This window comes from Ambystoma mexicanum, chromosome 4p, assembly GCF_040938575.1.
Source record: "Ambystoma mexicanum isolate Mex_15411 chromosome 4p, UKY_AmexF1_1, whole genome shotgun sequence".
In the NCBI taxonomy this organism is placed as follows: Eukaryota; Metazoa; Chordata; class Amphibia; order Caudata; family Ambystomatidae; genus Ambystoma; species Ambystoma mexicanum.
Window position 1 is genome coordinate 467,766,971 of NC_090927.1, and position 22,773 is coordinate 467,789,743.

At 49.0% G+C, this 22,773-nt stretch overlaps 1 protein-coding gene across 2 annotated transcripts in view; it reads left to right on the forward strand.

The window, feature by feature from the left end:
• ADAM17 (ADAM metallopeptidase domain 17) overlaps nucleotides 1-22,773 on the forward strand; it is a 1,432,827-nt gene that overhangs the window by 317,961 nt on the left and 1,092,093 nt on the right. For both annotated transcript variants that reach the window (XM_069605995.1, XM_069605996.1), the window contains exon 5: nucleotides 15,128-15,296. In XM_069605995.1, the coding sequence (XP_069462096.1) occupies nucleotides 15,128-15,296 (169 nt within the window). The remainder of the gene's footprint in view (nucleotides 1-15,127; nucleotides 15,297-22,773) is intronic.

The window sequence follows — 22,773 nt, forward strand, 5'->3', positions numbered from 1 at the left end:
ATTTTCCATAAACTAGTTTTGGTGTTTCGAGGGGATTGGGTCCTCCGACGTATTCCATATCTATGACAGATAATGTCCAAAGCTGTGCTGCTTCAGAAAATCTTTGGCGTCTGCGTCCTGCGTCGATGACGTCGATGCGCCGTCCCCGAGGACCTCCTCCGACGGCCGACGTCACCCGATGTGATAAGTAGGACGCACGACGCCCATAGCCTCAGTTCCGTTTTTTCTGCGAATGTGTTCGCTTCGTGAATCTCGGTACGCCTCGACTCGTTGGAGTTACTGTTTTCTTTCTCGGTTCGTTGAACATGTTCGGTTTGTTTGTGGCAATGTCTTTTTCATCTTCGACCCCGCGTCCGGGCTTCAACAACTGCGGGGACTGTGGGTCCAAGATGTCGGTCACGGACTCGCACGACGCCTGCCTCTGGTGCCTCGGGGAGGCCCACGATACGGACGACTGTGTCGACTGCCAGTCGCTCACTGCGAAGGCCTTGCGTGAACGCAAGAAGAAACTGTTGGTAGGTCGGGTGTCTAAGCCCCTGAAGTCGATGTCTGCGGGGCTTTCGACCGATGACTCGAGGGGTGACTCTCCACGTCGTTGTCGGAAGTCCGGTGGGTCTCCTTCCAGGAGTCGGTCTCGCCACTCCTCTGCCTCTTCTAGGCATTCCAGGAAGCGCCGGCTTAGGTCGCCTTCCTCGTCCTCTTCCGAGGACTCCGCCCGTCGGCGGGTCGCTTATCCCTCCATACAAGCGACACCGGAGGAATGGGCTTCCTTCGGGAAGCAGATGCTAGCGATTCTGGAATCGCAGGGCACCGTCCGTCTGCGCCTCCGAGTGGGGTCGGTCGGCACCGGTCGAGAGACACCGCCCGTACGCCTTCGGGCTCGGGTGGTCTGCGCGGCTCGCGGGAGAGGTCCCGCTCGGACAAGGGTAGCCGTTCTTGCCATGCCCGTTCCAGGTCCCGCTCCTCTACGCGCTCGAGACCGCGTGATCCTGTGCCGTCTTCGAAGAAGACGTCGACGCCTGTGGCGCCGAGGTTGTCGATGATTACTCTCGAGGTTCCATCTTCGAGGGGGTCGTCGAGGCCGATGCTGGAGGCGTTGCAGCTGACGTCGACGCCAATTTGCTCGACGTCGACGCCTTTTCTGTCGATGCCGGCGCCGATTCGCTCGGCGCCCTCGACGCCTTTTCTGTCGACGCCGGAGCCCTCGACGCCTTTCGGGGTGATGGTGTCGGAGGGGCCCTGTGACACTGGGTTTGCCCCTAGAAAGGGCTAAGGTCCGGCACTGCTGTGGTCCGCAGAGGTCTTCCTCTCCCCGCCTGGAGTACATTTCAGAGGGTGATGAAGGCTCTGATGGCGGTCTGGTTCCGGTTCCGGTTCTGGATGAACTTATCTCGGGCCATAGTCAGTTTGATGACCTGAGGCAGTCACTGCATGATGCCAGTGGATTGGACACCTCTCCGGAGGTGGAGTTTTGTCAGCCGGAGCCTGGCACTCATGCCGATTCGTCATATCGGTGCCTTATGTCTCGCGTTACCGAGTACTTGGGTTGGTCGGCTCCCCCAGGAGAGTTCGTTCAGGATGATCTCACGGACATCCTTTATCGGTTCGCCCACTGACCCGGTTTTGCCTTTTCATATGGCTTTGCAGAGAAGGGTGGCGGCGGCTTGGACTGCTCCGGAGAGTCTCCCGGCAGTGGGCAAGTCTTTGTCGCGAAAATACCGTCCAGCCAGTAGCGACCCCTGCTACTTGTCTAGGCACCCCACCCCGGAGAGTTTGGTGGTGCAGGCGGCTACGGCCCCGGCAAAGCAGGAGTCGTATCCTACCATCCGTCCGGATAGGGACGACAAACGTTTTGACGGCTGGGCGAAGAAAGTGTTTTCTTCCGGGGGTATGGCGCTTCAGGCGGCCAACTCCATATGTGCCTTGTCTCGTTTCACGCACACTCTGTGGAACTGTGTTGCATTAGCGGCTGATCATATTCCCGAAGGGGACGAACGGGATGGTTTCCTTGCTATGGTTCAGGATGGCAAGGATGCCATGTGTGAGGCCGTTCAGTCGGGTTTGGACTTGGCGGATTGTGTCAGCCGGTCCATGGCGGCGAGCACCGTAATGCGCAGGTTTGCGTGGTTGAGGAAGTCTGGGTTCACTCCTGATGTGTAGTCCCGGCTGCTCAACATGCCCTTTGACAGTGAACACCTTTTTGGCAGCAAGGCTGACGAGAGCCGTGAGAGGTTGCAGACCTCCAAAGCTGCAGCGAAGTCGTTGGGCGCTGCAGTTCGACAACCTCCGCCTTTTCGTCCTAGGGGACAGCAATGGAGGGGAGGTTCCTTTCGCTATTACTCGTCCTTCAGTAAAGCGAGAGGAGCTAGCAGTCAAAGAGGCCATCGTAAGAGTGCCAGAGGTGGAAACAAAGGTACTCGAGGTGCCAAGGCCGCTCGGGCAGTTGCCTCTTTGCCCTCAGGCAACGCCGCAGCCGCTACCACTCAGTCATGAGGCCAGGTCCCATGGTTCGCCGGTTGGGGGAAGGCTGGCGCAGCATCTTGTAGAGTGGCAAGCCATTACTTCAGATGTGTGGGTTCTGGAGATCATAACCCATCGCTACTGTCTTCCTTTTCGGCAGAGGCCTCACGACAATCCACCAGGGAACCTCTCTTTGAAGAGTCCGGATCCGCTCCTTGCGCAGGATATTCAAGCCCTGCTGGAGAAAGGCGCCATAGAACTGGTGCTTGTAGCGGAGAGGAACAACGGATGGTATTCCCCTTATTTTTTGATTTCAAAGAAAGACTGGGGATTGAGACCCATCATGGACCCATCATGAACTTGCGCGGTTTGAACAAACTCCTCAGGAAGGACAAGTTCAAGATGGTGACTCTTTCTCAAGTCCTCCAGGCCCTTCAACTTCAGGACTAGTTGGTGTCTCTCGACCTCAAGGATGCTTACTTCCATGTGCCGATCCATCCCAAGTACAAGAAGTACCTGAGGTTCGCGGTTGGCGACTCGCACTTTCAGTTTCGGGTCCTGCCGTTCGGATTGACCTCCGCCCCGAGGGTTTTCACCAAGCTCATGGTGGTGGCGGCAGCGCATCTCAGGAAAGGGGGGATTCACGTCTACCCCTACCTGGACGATTGGTTGATCAGGAGGAGCTCTCCCGAGCAAGTCCTGGATCATCTGTTCGTCACCTGCCACTCCCTTCACAGGCTGGGCTTCTCCCTCAATTTAAAGAAGTCCCATTTGACACCAATGCAGCGGCTCCAGTACATCGGAACAGTGCTCGACACGTCCCTGGGGCAGTTTTTTCCTCCTCAGGTGAGGGCTCTTCACATTCAGCAGATGGTGCACAAGTTCCAGTTTGCCCAGACTCTCCCAGCGTCCGAGTTCTTGAGACTGCTCGGCCTCATGGCATCCTGCATTCTTCTGGTGCCAGAGGTTCGTCTGCGATCTTTGCAGTGGGCGCTCAAGCTCCAGTGGTCTCAGTCCTCCGGCAGGCTGTCGGACCCTGTTCAGGTGCCGCCCTCGGTAGCCCGGGACCTTCTGTGGTGGGCCGTCGAGGGCTGTCTGATGAAGGGGGCCCCATTTTGGCTGCCCTGGCCGGAGGTGACGATCGTGACGGACGCATCCCTCACGGGATGGGGAGCTCATGCCAACGAGCTGACAGTAAGCGGTCGTTGGTCTCTGTCGGAGTCCAGACTCCATATCAATCTGTTGGAGCTGAGGGCCGTCAGGCTAGCCCTGAAGGCTTTTCTGCCGACTGTTCCTGATTCTGACAGACAACACGGTGGCCATGCACTACCTCAACAAAAAGGGGGGGGGCAGGGTCACTTCCGCTGTGCAGGGAGGCGATGCAGCTCGAGTTCTGGGCCATCCAGCAGGAAGTTTCGATCTTGGCAGTTCATCTGGCCGGAGACGACAACGAGACGGCGGACGCTCTGAGCAGGCAGAGCACGGTCTCTCACGAGTGGGAGCTGGCTCAGGGGATTCTCCTGGAGATCTTCGCCCTTTGGGGAACCCCTCAAGTGGATCTCTTCGCCTCCAGTGTCAACCGGAAGTGCGAAAGGTTTTGCTCGTGGGAATTTCCTCCAAAAGGAGCCTTAGGAGACGTGTTCGTGGTGGAGTGGTTATTCCCACTGCTGTACGCGTTTCCTCCAGTCCCCGTCATCCCGCAAGTGTTGCGGAGGTTACGGAGGTTCGGTTCCCGGATGATCCTCATTGCTCCGGCGTGGGCCCGGAGGACGTGGTACCCGGACCTTCTAGACTTGTCCATCTGCCCTCCACGTCGTCTTCCCTACCGAGACGATCTGCTCTCACGGGAGGGGGGGGGGTCAGGTTCTCCATCCAGAGGTCAGATCCCTCAATCTTCACGCTTGGCTTCTGAAAGGTTGAGGTATAAGGATTGGGACCTCCCTGAAGACGTGATGGAGGTGTTGCTCTCGGCCAGGCGGCTGGCAACTAAGTCTCTGTACCGTTGCCGTTGGAGAAAGTTCTGCGACTGGTGCAGAGTTCAGAATGTGGATCCTTTTGAATGCGACACTCCCATGGTGTTGTCATTTTTGCTTTCTTTGGCCCACAGGGGCTTGCAAGTGGGGACCATTAAAGGTTACCTGGCGGTGCTGTCCATATTTAAGCGCTCGTCTAAAGAGTTTCCCTATTTTAAGATTCCTTTAATTTCGCAGTTTATGAAAGGGCTCACTAATGTGTTCCCTCCGTCACCTTTTTTGGTGTCAGGTTGGGATTTGAACCTTGTTCTTAAGTTTCTTATGGGTGCTCCGTTTGAGCCTTTACATTCTTGCCCTTTGAGGCTGTTAACTCTGAAAACTGTGTTTTTAGTTGCGGTTACTTCCGCTCACTGAGTGTGAGTGAGTTACAGGCACTTTCAGTTAAGTCACCCTTCACTGTATTTCATAAGGACAGGGTTGTCCTTAGAGTTTGTCCTTCTTTTCTTCCGAAGGTAGTTTCGGAATTTCATTTGAGCCAGAAGGTTGTTCTTCCGGCGTTCTATCCTCCTCCACATCCTGGTAAGGAAGAGGAGAGGCTCCATAGGCTTGATCCTAGGAGAGCGTTGTGCTTTTATATCTCGCGCATGTCCCGGGTCAGAGTGGACGATCAACTTTTCATTGGTTACGCTGGAAAGCGTTTGGGACAAGCTGTGACGAAACAGACTGTCTCGTTGGATTATTTTAGCTATCTCCGAGTGTTACCGCTTGGCGGGAAAGGACCCTCCGGCTGGCTTGCGGGCCCATTCTACCAGAGGAGTGGCTGCGTCTACTGCCCTGCAGAGGGGAGTTCCTATTCGTCACATCTGTGATGCAGCCACCTGGGCTTCAGTACATACTTTTGTACGTCACTATTCCCTCGATTCCATCACGGGGCAAGATCTGGCATTTGGCCAAGGCAGTTCTCTATTCTGCAATTTGATTGGGCATGCTAAATTTGTATTCTAAATTCTTTCCCACCTCCTTGCTTGGTACTGCTTTGGGAGTCTGTCATAGATATGGAATACGTCGGAGGACCCAATCCCCTCGAAGAACAAGTTACTTTCTTACCTGGTGACGTTCTTTCGATGGGATGGTCCGACGACGTATTCCATATCGCTCCCTCCCTGCCTTCCCCGCTGCAGAATTTCTTTTGCGATTGCAGTTTGCGTTCCGCAAGGCCTTGTGTGTCTGGCAGAAAACTGGTGGCACACGTTCTGGGAAAAAACTATAACTGAGGCTATGGGCGTTGTGCGTCCTACTTATCACATCGGGTGACGTCGGCCGTCGGAGGAGGTCCTCGGGGACGGCGCATCGACGCAGAACGCAGACGCCAAAGATTTTCCGAAGCAGCACAGCTGTGGACATTACCTGTCATAGATATGGAATACGTCGTCGGACCATCCCATCGAAAGAACGTTACCAGGTAAGAAAGTAACTTGTTCTTCTTTTTCAACCTCTTTTTTGATTGAGTTTTGTGTTCCAGAGGGCAATTAAATAAGGATATCTTTTGATACCAGATTAGAATAAGAATTAGGATTTAGCCTTTAATTTATCACACAGCTATTTGGATCTCTTGTTTTACTAAACTAACTGGAAGGCATACATCCACATATAAAGTCACTCCTCAGGAGTCTTCTATGTGTATTTTCTCATTTCGATAAGGTCGTAAAATGTTGGATCTCCCGTACTCTCTGCCTAACTGGGATTATATCCTCGTTCCACACCCCTCATTCTCATGGGTGCCTTTGGTGCTAAGGATTCTATTACTTATTATATCAATAAATGTGTTTCTTCTCAAGGCATACAGCAATTCTGTTATTTAACTCTCCTCTGCAACTCCATCCTCTGCAGCATTTTGCTGTTTTATGCATCCCCATGCATGTATCTTCTGTGGACCACCCTTAGGCTAATGGGTCATCCCGTCATCCCAATGCAGCGACCTAAACCAAGGAAAAAAAAGACGAGTTTACATACAGGCCTTGTCACCTCCTCTTGTAAAGCATATTTCTTTAAGTCAATTTTTTTAATATGTCCCCTCTCAACAAGAATAATCCCCATACGGTCAACCCTTGTCTATATCCGCTTCAACCACTGCAGGCATCGATTTATTCTCTGATCCACGTACCAAAAAATGTATTTCTTCCCCTTCCAGGTAACTCGAAGCTTTGTGGGCCACAATAACCCTGCCTTTACCCCATGTGCAATAAAGAATTTCTGAAGTGTGTTCAAGCCCCTCCTCCTTTTGTCAGTTGCCAGGTCAGGGAAGATCAGGATCTTATGAGGATGGTATTTGGGGCTTCCCTTCCTGTTTGCGGCCCTCAGGATTATTTTTTTGTCACAGCATCTGAAATAGGATTTGGGCCCACATGGAAACCTTGTTGATTATCGCTGGTACGACTCTTGATCCTGTATCACTTTTCTATAAACATCTGGACCTCCTCTACTGCCAGGGCCAACATCTATGGAAGCCAGTCTGCGACAAAGGAGATTAGATCATCACCCTCCGCTCCAACTTGAATTAAAGGCCCTCTGCACCAACTTGGGTTCGACCCTGTGTTCCATGGCTCTATGGCGATTGACCACCGCTTCATTTCTTGTCCCAGGCGGTTCACTTTCGGGACCGTTTGCACACACTGCTGGTCCATCTCTGGGCTTCTTTGCTCTAGTGTGAAAGTCCTGTATTCTAATGGTGCCACTTTCTCGTTCCACTTTCTGAATGTACCCTCTGTGTGCAACAGTTTTTTTTTCTATACGTCCGAAGCAGCCATCGCTGGATCCATGAAATGTGAGGAGGGCCTGGGCATTTCCTAGGTTGATGAACCTTGTTTAACTGGCGCCACATGAGGTGCAAAAAAGTCAGAGTCCACGACTTTATATTTCGACTATTTTTCTTGTAGCCATAATTTGGGTCACAAATACACAAGGTAGTAAAATACTTTTAGCCTCTGTTGCACTTCAGTGCATGAACCAACACTATATTTCAAAGAAAATTACTCTTTCAATCTCTTCGGTACAGCCTTGGGGCAATAGCTGAATGTAGGACCTTGCCAACGCCCACAGTACTGCTTCAACAGACTTTTTGTGTGACTTGGATTGAAACTTGCCCTGTGTAGACATTTGTTCCTGTCTGTTTGCTATATACAGCTATTGCAAGGTGGCAGTTGCTTTCAACAGAAATAGTGGGGCGCAGAAAATGTATACTCCTATTGGGGTATTCCATTGTGGACTTAGTAGAAGCCATTTAGTGATTAATGGAATTGTCGAAGAGAATCTTCGCCTTCTGTCGAAATCAAGAAAATTACATTAATATAGGTTAATGTTGTAATGTTAATGTTGTAGGTTAATGTTGTATTTAATAGAATCAAGACTGACCAGTGCAGTTAGCATGGGCAATCTTCATTCTGTGACAAGACGGAGGCGAGCATTATGCTTGTTCAAAGCTCTGAACCACCCTACTAGCCATCTCTGAAACTGGCTTAAAATAGAAAGTCTTAAAGGTGGATTCTGAAGACCAATCTGCTGCTTTCATAATGTCTTGCAAGGACACACCTACGGAGAAAGCTCTAGAAGCCATGGCGCCTCTAACAGAATGTGCTCCAAATATCGTTAAATCTATGCCAGCCCACTGCATAACTTCCCTCACCCATCTAGCATTTGTCGCAGTAGCCACTGCATGGTGAGGTTTCCTGCGCGCTATTAGTAATTGGGTAGCGCCTTGCGGCCTAATCAGCATAGTCGCGGTCTCATAATCTTTAATGCATTTCGCTACACATAGTTTTGAGTTTTCGGGGAAATAAGGGTAGGAGATCACCCTGGAATCTGATTTAGTCCTTTGCACTATGGTAAAGGTTATACCCTCCGGATAAAAGATCTTTCTATCTATCTCCAAGGCTTTCATGTCTGAAACTCTCCTGCATGCTGTTAGGCAGAGTAACATCGCTAGCTTCCAAGAAAGCTGGGATCTGGACAGTTGGCAGTTTTCTGGCCAGCTAGAAAACAATCTGAGAACGTCACGGACGTCCCATAGAGAAGAATACTTGGGCTCTGGCGGCCTCCTCATCTTGATTCCTCTCAAAAGCCTGTGGACTGCCGGGTGTTCACCTACTGGTGCTCCTTCCACTTTCGCATGTCCTGCAGATAACGCTGACCTATAGACTCCCAAGGTCCTGTACGCGCACCCTTCGAGAAATTTGTCTGCTAAGAAATTTAGGACGTGTACTATAGGTGCAGAAACTGGATCCAACTGTAAGGTTGAGCACCCTCTAGCCCAGGCATCCCATGCCGAACTATAGCTTCTAAAGGTGGAAGGCGCCCAGGAATCTCTGATACAGTCCGCAGCGATCTGCGAAATTCCTGGCAGTTCCCATCTCTCCCTGAAATTCGGCAGGCTATGAACTGCAGGGAGCCCGTCTTTATCAGAGGATGGCTCTGGCCGGTTGGGCTGAGGAGGAGATCCGGCCGATGAGGAATCTTCCTCTGGAAATCCGAGGAAAGTTCCATCGCTACTGGGAACCAAGGCTGAGATTTCCAAAGGGGAACCACTAGAACTAGCTCTGCCTGGTCTCTGCGAACCTTCGCTAGAAGTCTCGTGATCATTATGAAGGGTGGAAACGCGTAGTGCACTGCTCCCGCCCATGACTGGAGGAATGCATCTGTCCCTGCTGCCCCCGGGTCCATCCTCCAGCTGAAGTATTTGGCTGTCTGAGCATTCAGTCTGGATGCGAACAGATCTGTGTGTAATGGACCCCATAATTGATCTAATTTGAGGAAAACTTGGGGAAGCAGCTTCCAGTCGCTGGAATCTGTCAGGTACCTGGAATTCCAGTCTGCTACTTCGTTTTTGGCTCCTGGAAGATACTCCGCCGCTACTGCTATTTGGTGTTGAAGGCAGTAGTGCCAGAAATCTTTCGCTAGTTCCGCTAGCATTCTCGATCTGATACCTCCTAGTTTGTTTATGTATCGTACTGCGGAGATGTTGTCCATCCTCAGCAGCACTGAACATTTGACTCTGTCTTTGGTGAAAGACTGGACTGCAAAGAAGCCTGCTAGAAGCTCGAGACAGTTTATGTGGAGCTGTAACTCGTTCTCTGACCATCTCCCTCCTGTTTCTAATTGCCCACACCTTGCTCCCCATCCGGCTCTGCTCGCGTCGGATTCTATAGTAATATCTGGAACGTCGCCGAAGATGGCTTGACCGTTCCAGGCTTCCATGTTTTGCAGCCACCAGTGAAGCTCTGAAATTGCCTCGCTGTCTAAGGTAACTAGCTGATGGTATCCTAAACCTCCTTGCAGGTGTTTGATCTTGAGTCTCTGGAGGGCTCTGTAATGTAGGGGCTCTGGGAAAATCGCTTGGATAGAAGCTGCTAGAAGTCCCACTATTCTGGCTAGATATCGTAGCGAGATGCTCTTTTTTGCTAGGACTGACTTGATCTCCTTCCTTATTGCTTTTACTTTCTGGTTCGGAAGTTCCAGAGTTGCTTTTACTGTGTCTATGGTGAAACCTAGGAATTCTACTCTTTGAAGTGGCTGCAATTGAGACTTGTCGAGGTTCACTAGAAACCCCAGGGAAGATAGTAAGGTGCAAACCCAACGAATATCAGTGATCAGGGCGTCCTTGCTCTGGTTCAGGATCAGGATATCGTCTAGATAAATTATGATCCGAATACCTCTTTCTCTTATGGCCGCTGCCACCGGCTTCATCAGTTTGGTGAAGGCCCATGGGGCTGAAGCGAGGCCGAAGGGAAGACATTTGAAACGCCACACCTCTTTGTTCCAGCGGAAACAAAGGTATCAGCGGTGGTCTTCTGTTATGGGCACTGTGAGGTATGCGTCTTTCAGATCCAGACGTGCTAACCAATATCTCACGCAAAGAAGGTCTCTGAGAAGATGGATTCCCTCACTCTTGAAGTGATTGTATTTTAACCATTCGTTTAGGCTCTTTAGGTTGATAACCGGGCGCACTTTGTTTTCTGTGCACGAGGAACATGTTGCTTATAAACCCCGGGGAAGACTGCAACTCGCGCTCTATCGCATTTTTCTGGCGAAGCTTTACTAGCTCGTTCTGAAGAAGCGCTGCTTCTTGTGCTGTAAGGTGAATAGCTTGCGGCTCTTGGGCTTGAAAGGGGTCGCCTAGAAATTCTATGCGCAAACCTGCTACGGCTTGTAAAACCCAAGCATCGCTGGACAATGCGCGCCAAGCGTTCAGAAATATCAGGGTCCTGCACCCCACTTGCATAATTGGTGTACTCACCGCCAGTGGCGCCTGCCTGCTTGAAGGCTCCTCTTTGTCTGCGACCTCTTGGGAACCTCGGCCGGGAGGGGAAGAAGGAATCTTGCTGTCTTTCCTCCCAATATTGTGCTCTGTTTCCTTGGGGTCTGCGATGATAGGAGTATCGACCGGACGCCCGACCCCTCTGGCGTCCGGTCCCAGCAAAAACTTGCCCGGGAAAAATTCTTTTGATGGAGTTCTGGGCCTTTTCGAGGGCTGAATACGTTCCTACAAATTGGGACATTTCTTTCGCGAACGCCTCGCCGAAGAGGAGGCCTTTCGCTCCTTGGCCCGCTTCGTAAGACGATAGGTCGCTTAGCTTTGAGTCGATCTTTAAGAGCACCCCTCTTCTCCTCTCTGACGAGAGGGCGCAGTTGGCATTCCCTAGGAAGCACATTGCCCTCTGTGCTCAGTTCGCTAGGACTAGAGGATCAAAGGGGGAACCCGTGTCTTTGGCTTGCTCCGCCAGGTCAATAATTTTTGCCAATGGGCCTGCTAAATCAAGGACTTTATCTTGGCACCCTCGCCAGGCCCTGTCTACGCCTTTCCTGATATCTTTGGCAGACTTTGTCACAAAAGTAACCATCTTTGGGTCTAAATCTGGGGTTTCCGATAACTTATCTGGGAGATCTGGACGGGGGCATTCCGATCTCATGCGAGACCTTACTTCTCTGTCGAGCGGCTTGCGTATATGCTGTGCCATGTAAAGCGCTACCTTGGGGGAAGGAACCCACTCCTTAGATTTCGGATGCCTAATAGTATCCGGGTCGAACATATCGTTAGTGTCTTCCTCTTGATCCAGTATTACTTCATCTGCTGCTGTGTGCCCAGAGGGTTCATCATCCTCTTTTGCTTCGTCATCGGGCGAGTAGCCCTGGTCTATGTCCCCGAGAATATTCACGCCTGGGGTAGGGGGTCTGGGTTGGCAATCTGTTGATTTTGCCAGGAAGGCTTGCTTCAATCTTGCGACGGGATCGTCTGCCTTGTGGGGGTCTTGGTGTACCCTCCTTTCCTTGCTCGGGGGGGGGGTCAAAGAGTCAGAGCTCTTGCGAGCCTTACACCCCTGTTCAACCCCTTTATGGGGGTGTCCAGTCGACGTGCCTTCGCCAGGGCTAAGCGCCCTCTTTTTATTGGGAGATTTCTGATCTTTTTGAAAAATCCATGCCTCCAGCATGTCTAATCTCTGGGCAATTGGTTGTACGCCCTCGGAAACAGCTACAGGTAGGGAGTCCCCTACTACTTTTTTAAAACTGAGTGACTGTTCTGTTTCCTGATGAGAGGGTTCTTTCTCCCACTCTTCCTCAGAATAATCAGGAGATGTGAAGTGCTCTCCATCTTGATAATGGGCCATAACTTCCTTGAGTTAGCAAAGCTAACGTACCTTACAGTCGACTGAATGAGGCCCACTAAATGAGGCAATTCAATGTGAAGGCCTTCTGGAGACGCGTGCTGCTGTAAAGAACTACATTTTTTTTTTTTTTAGTTTTTTTTTTAATATATTTGCGTCTCAATGCAGACGCTCTCAGTATCAGGGATCCAGTCTAATTTCCCTTTTTTTCTTTTTTTTCTTTTTTTTTTTTTTGTAGAAAAGCAGAAACACGCAGCACTCCCTTCGCGTACGCGATGAAAGGAAAATGCTGGAAAGTATTGCGGAGCGACGGGAAGGCTTACAACTTCCCGCTCCTTCAGGGTCCTAACGCACGCCTGCCGTGCGATGCCTTGAGGAGCAGGCCGGATGCCTAACGCGGGCGAGAGCGCCTGCGGCTCCGGCTCTGCCTCCTCAGTTCTCGAACTAACTGAAACGCGGATGACAACGCGGGTCAGCTGAACCGCATAAGAATGAACTGAAGCGGACGCGGAGCACCGCTCGCTTACAAGGTAATAATCGAAGTTTACTTAAGTATAAATATCTACATTTTTTTTTTAAAAAATATGCGCTGCGCTCACGTTATATATAGATAACTTTCTTATTCATGAAAGGAAAATACCCTAAAAATATGTTCATACTGAGAGAAAATAAATCACTTATCTCTGTATGCTAGCAGCAAAAAGAAAGAGGAAAGGACCTAGTGGGGAGAGTCCTTATAGGGGTGTCAGACTCCGGATTGGTGGAGGAAGGACTACTGAGCACCAGGAGGCTCATGGGACTTGTAGGAGACCAGGGAAGAGTCTCTACAAAACTCTAAACTTTAAAACTAAAGATTTCTTTTTTCATGGAAGCAAAGAAACATTTATTTTTGTAAAAGTTTATTAAAAGTTGAATTGCTATGTTGGTGGCAAATTAAAGAGATAAGCATAATGCTCGCCTCCGTCTTGTCATAGAATCCTCTGCTGCAGGCCCTTGCCTGAGCCTGGTAGTTTGTGTGATGACCCTGCAGTGACGGCAGGGAAAAGTCCACTTCAATGCAGCAGAAAAACAGCCTTCTAAACAGAAATAGAACTGAGATTATTCAGGAGCAGGGACTGAAATAATGATTTATTAAGTTGAGCAGGAGCTAAAAGTAACGCACAGACATCGCACAGAAAGCAACTGCTAAGTGACCAAAGGCTAATCCATAGTGAGTCACCAGACTTCTTTCAATTAATAATTTCCATTCTATATTACTCCCTAAGCTTTACATGTCTCCTCCGTGTGCCCTAATGCACCTTTACACCCATTCCCAAACATAGGTAATGTCACATAGTTATGTTTGCATGGCACAAGTCGGTCTTGGGTGTCAAAAACAGCTTCTGGTAGTTGTTGGCGTCCAGCTAAACTAGCTCCTCTATGGAAAAAGCAGGAACTAAATAGCTGCCATCCCTTGGCAATTTCAAACCCTGGGGAGAAAATGGAAGGCGGCAGCCTTCAGTGATGTGCACTTCATATTTATTATAGCATGAACAGATAATGCATCTTAAAGCTGCAACCAACGTTTTGTGTAACTCTACACTGTGTGTGCATATAGAGATCTACTAAGGGTGCCTTCTATGGAATATGATTGACTATTGCCCAGTTGCGGCAACTTGATGGCCAATTGTTGAATTTTAATCACCCAAACTGTATGAGAGAAATGGGCACCTTGCATTAAGATGTATGCTAAAATTGGGGCTTCAGAAAAACAAGGGCGGGGGAACAAATTCAAGTGGGCTGAAAGCTATTGAGAAGGTAGGAAACACTAAGCTGAAAGGAGAGGAAGTTACCATCCTGCCTCTTGTCGGAAATGTCTGCATCTCCACCCTTGAGAAGTGATGTATTGGACCAGCGAGACAGCACAAGGAATGTCAGTTTGCACCACGCAGGTGTCTTCTCCCATTTAATTAAATGGTTAATTTGGGGCAACCTGACCCCAAAGCAACTTGGAAAAGCAGAACCGTAGTTCTGCACCACATGATCTAGTCTACCTAAATTATACCTTATCTAATAAAGCTGGCAGTGTATAAGCCAGACCATAACCATAACCAGGCAATGTGAGAGGAGACGGCTGATCTCTAGTAGTACCTGTCCAAGAGTGTACAAGTATGAGATTTGAAAGTTCATTACCTGGCTCTGAAGTAGTGGTTAGCAGTGTAGAAAAGGCAAACGCTTTCCTGCAACAGAGTAAATAATAAGGGATCTTGGGGATATGTGAGGTGGTAAATATTACAGAAAACGTCAGGGTGCTCGAAAGGGAATGATTGTGGGGCATCAGGATGGTATTTTTAAGAATGCTTGTAGTGGCATGCATGGTATAAATGTGTTGGTGAGAAGCTCTTGCTCCATGTCAAAGGAACACAATTCTGAATCTCTTGCAGTCAGGAGAGTTGGGGAAAGCATGGGGTGTGGTAGTTGGAAGGGAAATGTAAAAGTGGAATGCAGTGGGCAATGCATGGGCTGTGTATTAAGTGTGTGTGTCATTTGCCATTGTTTGTTAATTGGCTTATTGTTTGTATTAGGTTGCTTTTCTTCACTAATGCAGAAAAACGGTAGATTGATCCTCTTAGTTTACCTTGGCTAAGCCCTAGAAGTTGAGATTTCGTTTGTATTTCGAAATCTGGGATGCTCATTTTAGCAAAAAGGTAACATTGTTAGTATGACTTGTAACTAACTACTGTGTCTTTCTAATTAATGCACACCTTGCTATATTCCTGAAGCTTAAAATAATTACAAGGATGTTAAAACAAATACTGCGCTATGCTTTTCAGCCAGAAGCCATTCTCTTCTTAGATGGATTTTTCTTTGCCACTGACCATAAATAATTTCACACATCTCAATAATATCCAAGGGTATACAAATGAATAGTTTAATATGAACTGTTTAGGTTACACGTGCCTTTTCTTCTGTTTTCCTTTTTTATTTTATGCTTTGATTGCTCTTGAGGATGATGGTTAACTATGCTTTGAATTAAAAGAATATGAAATTGCTTTTTAGCCCCTTTGGAGATTTGTTGACAACCCCAAAGATGAGAGAATGCTGGTTTACCGCTCTGAAGACATCAAGGAATTGTCAAGACTGGCATCTCCAAAGGTGTGTGGCTATGTTAAAACTGATGATGAACTATTTCAGAACAGGGAAATGGAGGACTCCACTTCAGATGCAGGTTTGTTTTCCCACAGAGAAAATATCTCTGTTATTATTTTAGATTTAAATTGAAGGAACATTTATTTTACGAGGCAAACTGCCAACCCCCACCTGCTAGTTTTTGTCATGTCATGTTATGTTTATCACATGTGGGCACGGTGGTGTGAAGGGCTGAGTTGACCGGACTGAGGTATCGAATCTCTATGACCTATGGCATCATCCTGTTCCCTGGGCAAGCATGTTCCACTTCAGATATCCCCCCCGGCTTGTTTGATTGTTCATTCTTTTTTCTAAGCCAACAGCATATACACAATTCTTCTTGCTTCAGTATTTGCAGTGAACGCTGTTGCAAATTGCATTTAAACCCTTTTGTTGCTGGGTATATGTTGAAGGCATTTTGTGTGTCTGTCTGTCTAGGAAGCAAGACCACACAGAGTTTTGAATCCTGCATCTGTGCTTAGAAACCAAACTCGGGTATGGTATTGGGCGCGTTCTAAAAAAAGGAGTTCAATAAAATAAATAAGTAAATACTTACGATGGACACAAATTGCTCGGGCACTCCTATTGGTTCAAAAAGTGCATGTTTATTTTATTTTTTATTTGTATTATACAGTTAACAAACAAGTCAACTTTTAATACACATCCATTCCACTTTTAAACATAAAGTAAAATAGGTATCAACTTCATTAAATCAAAAATTATTCATTCTTAAAATTGCCTCAATCATTTTCCAGAGCTTCATCAGATGGAAAATGCATGCATCGTCATTTCCAGCCATAAGTATTTCTCAAATTGTATTTTCATTTTGTGATTCACATTTATCACAAGCCAGAAGATGCCTTCTCCTGATATCTCTCGGTGCAAAACAACTTCATATTAGATGTTCTGCCGTTTCATAAACACAATTTGCACAGACTTAAATTCCTTGGGAGCCAAACATATGGCACAGAGTGCTCAAGTGTCTGAACTCCATTGAATGTAACTTTAAGTCCAGATGAGATGATTACCAAGGAAGTGTTCAATGTACTTGGGTACTTCTACCCGTCCATGGTAGTACGTAATGTATAGATCTGCTGTTGATTTACATGCAAGATCAACAAAATGTTGCTGCCTGCTGTCTGCAAAGAGTACTTCCCTCATCCTGTTTTTAAACCATAAATAGGGTAGCTTCAAGACACCATGTCGGAGACTTACAGACCACAATCTAGTGCACTCCACAATCTTGTTTACAACACTGTTTCTCATAAAGGCTTCCTTATACATAAGAACTTCCCTCGGCATCCACTGGAGGGTGCCAGGACACGCATTAGTTATTCTCCAATATATACGTGCACAACAGTGCTGGATCATGGTTGTAATGCACATGATGTTAAATTCTAGAAAGATGTTTTTTACTGGAACAAGTCCTACCCAATCGTACGAGTTTCCGCAAAATACATCTGTCAAGCAGCACACGTTTTGGAATCATCTTTAGCCCCCACCCAGAGTTCAACCCCATAGAGCATAATTGGCAGGATCCTAGATTGGTATATCTTGATAATGGCTCCTACCATATATTCTCCTGCCTTGTGTCTTGAATTTACATTTTATTTTTCTTAGGCTTGTGGAATCTGCTTAGATCACATGCAGTGCATAGGCCGACATCTAGTGGAAGCTGCGGAGTATTAGTTTGTTTTTCGAAACTCGAAAATGGGCGTCGACACAGGGCATGCCAGTAATACTATCCCTAGTGATACGTCCACTGTACCCATGATCCCTCACGCGTCTAGGACCCTCAGATTGTTTTTTTCCGCCATACTGGTCGGAAGCATCCCGTGGAGTTCTTGGACTTAGCCACAATTTTGCTAAAATATCTTAATATTTCCCCATTTCTCCACCCCAATGTCGAGCCACCGAAGTTCGACACTCGACGTCGGCCCGGAGAAGGAATCGACCGTCGCCAGCTGCACGACGAACATGGGCCTCGGAAGGCCTCTGGCCTCGGCCCGGGCCTTGGAAGGCCTCTGGCCTTGGCCCTGCAAGTCGGGAGAGTGGGGGTTAGCACAATCTCTACACTCTTTTATATATAGGTACATCTTCTATATATGCCTACAATCATTAGCCCGCTGCCACAAGGTGCATATGGAGGGTACCCCTTTCCAATTTTGCCCCAAGTGCAACCGCAAGTACCCTTAGGTTGACAGACACACCACGTGTAACCTCTGCTTGCCGAGGGACCACCCCGAGGCGAACTGCAGAGCGTGTAGTAGGTTTAAACCGAAAACACCAAAGTGGCGTTTGATCAAGCGTTGAGCCCACCACGCCAGGCATCACGAGGCCATGGCAGCGGAGGGCGCCTTCAGCGATGGCAGCGACGCCGTGCTTTCGGACGGCGAGGGCAACGTGGCGGTCGAGAGACAGCCAAGCGCAAGTCCCTGACCTCGGAAGGTTGTCCGGCAGGGCGGCTATGGGGAAACACCTGGCGACACAAGCGCTACCCACACCACTTCCACCAAACATAGGTCCCACCGAGACTCGACGCGCACGTCAAATTCTCGGAAAGAGGCACACAGAGAACGGTCCACCGAATCGGTGTCCTCTGGGCGTTCTCGATCTAGATCGCCGCATGACTCCAGGCAGCCATCCACTGTTGCCAAGAGTGCCTTGCTCCCTAAGGAAACGGAGGTTCAATCTTCGGAAGACAAAGCCGACCTCTATCCCCAGGCCACACTCCAGGAGTCAGCAGACCGCTTAATGGCTGTTCCCGAGTCCCAACCTCCACACTCTAGAGATAGGGACACCACCCCCGAACCTTGACGCCAGACGTCGAAAGGCTCCGTAGGGGCGAATAAACAGGGAAAACACTCTTCCACCCACAGGGATGGGGGAAAACAACAAAAGAAGCATTCTTCCACACCTCAGAAGCAGTCAGACAGGCAAAAACAGACGGACAAGTCTCTGTCTTCTGTCATTTTAAAGACCCCTGCACTAACACAGAGGTCCAGTCAGGACAAGACAGGGAAACTCTCCCAGGAAAGAGTCATTCCCAGCTCAAGGGAATGGTCTAGTGACGACATAGACAGAGTTATGTCTAGGATGTTGTCTTTGGCAGACTTCTATGCCAAGAATCCTGAACACTTGCTCTCATATACCCCTGACGGGGCTTCGCCCTCAGGTTCTAGGGACCCGATACCCCCAAGTAAGAAGTCCCGGGTTGAAGCACCAACACGGTCTTCGGACCATTTCTGTATACATCCCTACTCTCAATATAATGAGGATCTACACTTTATTGAGGATCCTGATTTGGGCATGTTGGGAGAACAATCTGGGACGGGCTACTATGGGGATGATGAGGACCAAGAGGAGGAAGAGGACGACCCAGAAGCCTACAAGGTAGATTCCCCAGTAGACCAAGATCCCCCAGTTACCGACTCCCCGGTCGACAACCAACCTCTCCTGAATGAAGTTCTGTCCAGAGCGGCAGAACACTTCCACATTGACACCCAGGGAGAACAGGAAGAGAGGGACTTTGCCGAAGAATTAGTGGGAGAAAGGAGACCTGTTGCCCAGGCCATCCCTAGCCTTAAATCGATACAAAGGAGGATAGACCCTTCCCTTGTAAATCCCAACCTCACCAGGGCGGTAAACCCCAGGATAGAGAAACTTTTCAGGGCAGCCCAATCAGACCCGCTGTACATAAGGGGGCAACTGAAACCTGACTCCCTGGTAGTTACGAACACACAAAATAGGGCAGGAACACCCCTGTTATCGTCCGAAGCTCCTCCCGACAAGGAGAGCAAGAAGATGTATGGCTTGGGTAGGAAAGTAGCCTCCACTTCCGCCTACCAGGCAAGGATCGCCAACTCCACCACCCTACTGGCGAGTTACAACTGCCATCAGTGGGAGGAAGTCGCGGCACTCATAGACTCCGCCCCAGAACCCTTGAAAGGCCAATTGGCACGGGTTGCGTCAGAGGGAAGAGCCATGTCCGGTTGCATCTTAAAAGCAACCTTTGATGCCGCGGATAACGCCGGCAGATTGATAGCAGAAAGCACTGATATCAAAAGACATGCTTGGTTATGCCAGTCTGGGTTCAAACCCGAAACACAAGCATCATTAATAGACAAACCGGTGGAGACAGATCTACTGTTTGGGAAGGCGGTAGAGGACGCCCTGAAAAATGCCAAGGATGAGTACGAGACTCTCAAATCCCTAGGCCAATTAACCAACAAACCCCCGAATCAAAGAGGGAATGGCAATTTTCATCGCCCACGTGGACAAAATTCCCAGAGAGGAACAAACTATTCTCAGGGGCAGGGTACACCATGGAACAACAACCAGCAGTCTACCCAGAGTTATGGCAGGGGTAATAAGAGAGGACGTGGTAAGGGTAGAGGCAGCCCCAATAGAGGCAGCGGGACGCCTCCACCAAAACAGTGACGTTCCGTTCAGGGTCCTCCTCGCGCATCCCCAGTAGGGGGGCGCATTACCAACTTCACCCAAGCTTGGGAAGGGATCACATCAGACAGATGGGTGCTGTCCACAGTGTCTGCAGGATACTGCATAGAACTGTTAGAGCGTCCCCGAAACCACCCGCCACGTCAAAGAGTACACTCATTAGACCACCAGAAGATCCTCCTCGAAGAGATCGCCAATCTTCTAGCAAAGGACGCGATAGAACTCGTCCCGGGACACCAGGTAAACAAGGGTATTTATTCAACTTACTTCCTTGTGCCAAAAAAAGATTTGACAATGCGCCCAGTATTGGACTTAAGGCCTGCAAACAAGTATGTCAAGCCCCAAAAATGTTGCATGACTACTCTCCAAGAGGTAATCCCCCTCCTAAAAAAGGGGCATTACATGGCAACATTGGACATGAAAGATGCTTATTTTCATATTTCCATGTTCCCAGCGCACAAAAGACACTTGCGCTTCAAGGTGGACAGTCAGCACTATCAGTTCAAGGTACTGCCCTTCGGGATAGCCTCGGCTCCAAGGGTATTCACCAAGGTACTGGCGGTGGCGGCGGCACACCTACGCAGGGAGGCAATCCCAGTGTACCCTTATCTGGACGACTGGCTCATCACGGGGGAGACCCCAGTAATTTGCAGAACAAGCATTCAAAGAACGAATGACCTCCTCTTCGAATTAGGTTTCTCCATAAACGAGAAAAAGTCAAATCTGGTGCCAAGCACCTCCAAACGGTTCTTAGGAGCTGTCCTAAACACACAAGAATTCGGAATATACTGCTGCAAATTCCGCAATATCGGTCCGGTCGCCAGATAACGGTACGCAAAGCAATGTGTTTGCTGGGCATGATGGTGTCATGTATTTACCTGCTGCCCCACGCGTGCCTGCGAATACGTCCCATGCAAGAATGGCTGGCGAAACAGTGGTCTCAGGCAAGTGGTCAGTGGGACGATCTAGTGGTCGTTTCGCCAACACTTGTACAAAGTCTTCACAGGTGGACAAGAGAAAATCTGTCCAGGGGGAAACCCTTTTACGATCCCGAGATACAGGCGGTAGTCACAAGGGACGCATGCCTGTCAGGGTGGGGAGCTCCCCATCTCCACCACACAGCTCAGGGTCTCTGGTCTCACTCAGTGGCCAAGAATCATATCAACCTGCTAGAGCTTCTGGCAGTATTTAGAGCGCTTCAAGCGTTCGAGTCCTACCTGTTGAACCTGTCAGTGCAGATCCGGACGGACAGCACTACAGCCATGTTTTACCTGAACAAGCAAGGAGGGACTCATTCGCCAAATCTGTCCAAGCTTGCCCAGAAAATTTGGATATGGGCGTTCAGACGGAACATCTTCCCGTCATCGCAACATGTTCCAGGGGATCTCAATTCTCTGGCGGATGCTTTGAGCAGAGATCCCCTCCCAGAAGAACACGAATGGTGTCTACACAGAGAAATCGTAGAAGATATCTTCTCCCAGTGGGGGTTCCCCACTATAGACCTATTCGCCACAAGCGAAAACAGACAGTGCCCAGGATTCGCATCCAGGTTCCCCCAACCAGACTCCGAGGGAAACACCCTGTGGATGAACTGGTCAGGGATGTTTGCGTACGCTTTTCCACCAACCCCTCATCAGGAAGGTGGTCAACAAGATGAACAGAGAATCGATGACGCTTGTCCTGGTTGCTCCCATGTGGGCAAGACAATCGTGGTTCCCACACTTACGCAGACTAGCGGTGTGCGAACCCATCAAACTCTCATGCCGGTACAACCTACTGTCCCAGTACCAGGGTCAGAAAGTGCATCCTCAACCCAACTCAATGAACCTGGCATCATGGCTCCTGAGGTCATAGAGTTTGGACATCTCCATTTGCCGCAGAGATGTATGGACATCCTAAGAGAGTCTAGGAAGCCAAACACGAGGCACTGTTACTTTGACAAATGGAGAAGATACGTTATCTGGTGCTAGAATAAGCAAATCAACCCTGTTGATTGCACTCCTTCCACAATTGTCACATACATGCTCCACCTGCTGGACACAGGGTTGGTTTTTAACTCACTAAAGGTACACCTGGCAGCTCTGTCAGCATACACCACCTCCCATAACAAGGTGTCGTGGCGGAAAGTACCAGTGGTTAAAGCATTCATGGAAGGAGTAAAGAGACTTCACCCTCTAATTTCTAACCAACCACCAGGATGGGACCTTAACATGGTGCTAGCTAAACTCATGGGCCCCCCATTCGAGCCCATGCATAAAAGCAGTCTCAAACACCTGACTTATAAAACCGCCTTCTTAGTAGCAATTACATCGATAAGAAGGTTCAGTGAAATTCAGGCTCTGTCAGTGCAGGATCCTTTCTTTACAGTTCGTAAAGATAAACTGGTTTTACGTACACATCCTAGGTTCTCACCTAAGTTTATTTCCACATGAACCAGTCCATCGAGCTTCCGGCTTTCTTCCAAGACCCACAAAGCTCGGCTGAGGTGAAACTACACACTCTAGATGTGCGTAGGACGGTCATATACTATGTAAACAAAACCAGACCGCTAAGGAAAACAGACCAACTGTTTGTCTCCGTAGCTACAGGCAAAGAGGGAGATCGTGTCTCTAAAGGTGCCATCTCTAAGTGGATTGTTAACTGTATCCAGCTGTGTTACTCCCTTTCTGAAAAAACCTTGCCTTTCACGTCAAGAGCCCACTCTACAAGAGGCATTGGGGCCACTCTGGCTTTCATTGCAAATGTACCCCTTGACACCATTTGCAAAGCAGCTACTTGGAGCTCTATTCACACCTTTACTCAGCACTACTGCATTGACACCCATTCACAGATACTCAAGTGGGACAAGCGGTTCTAAGACATTTATTTGCTCATGACCCTTCTCACATCCCACCTCCTTCTTCTAACACTGCTTGCTAATCTATGCACAGCATGTGATCTAAGCAGATTCCACAAGCCTCAGAAGGGCTACATTACTCACCGTAATCGTATTTCTGATGCTTGTATCTGCTTAGATTCACATGCGACCCACCCTTCCTCCCCTCTGAGAAAAGGCGCAT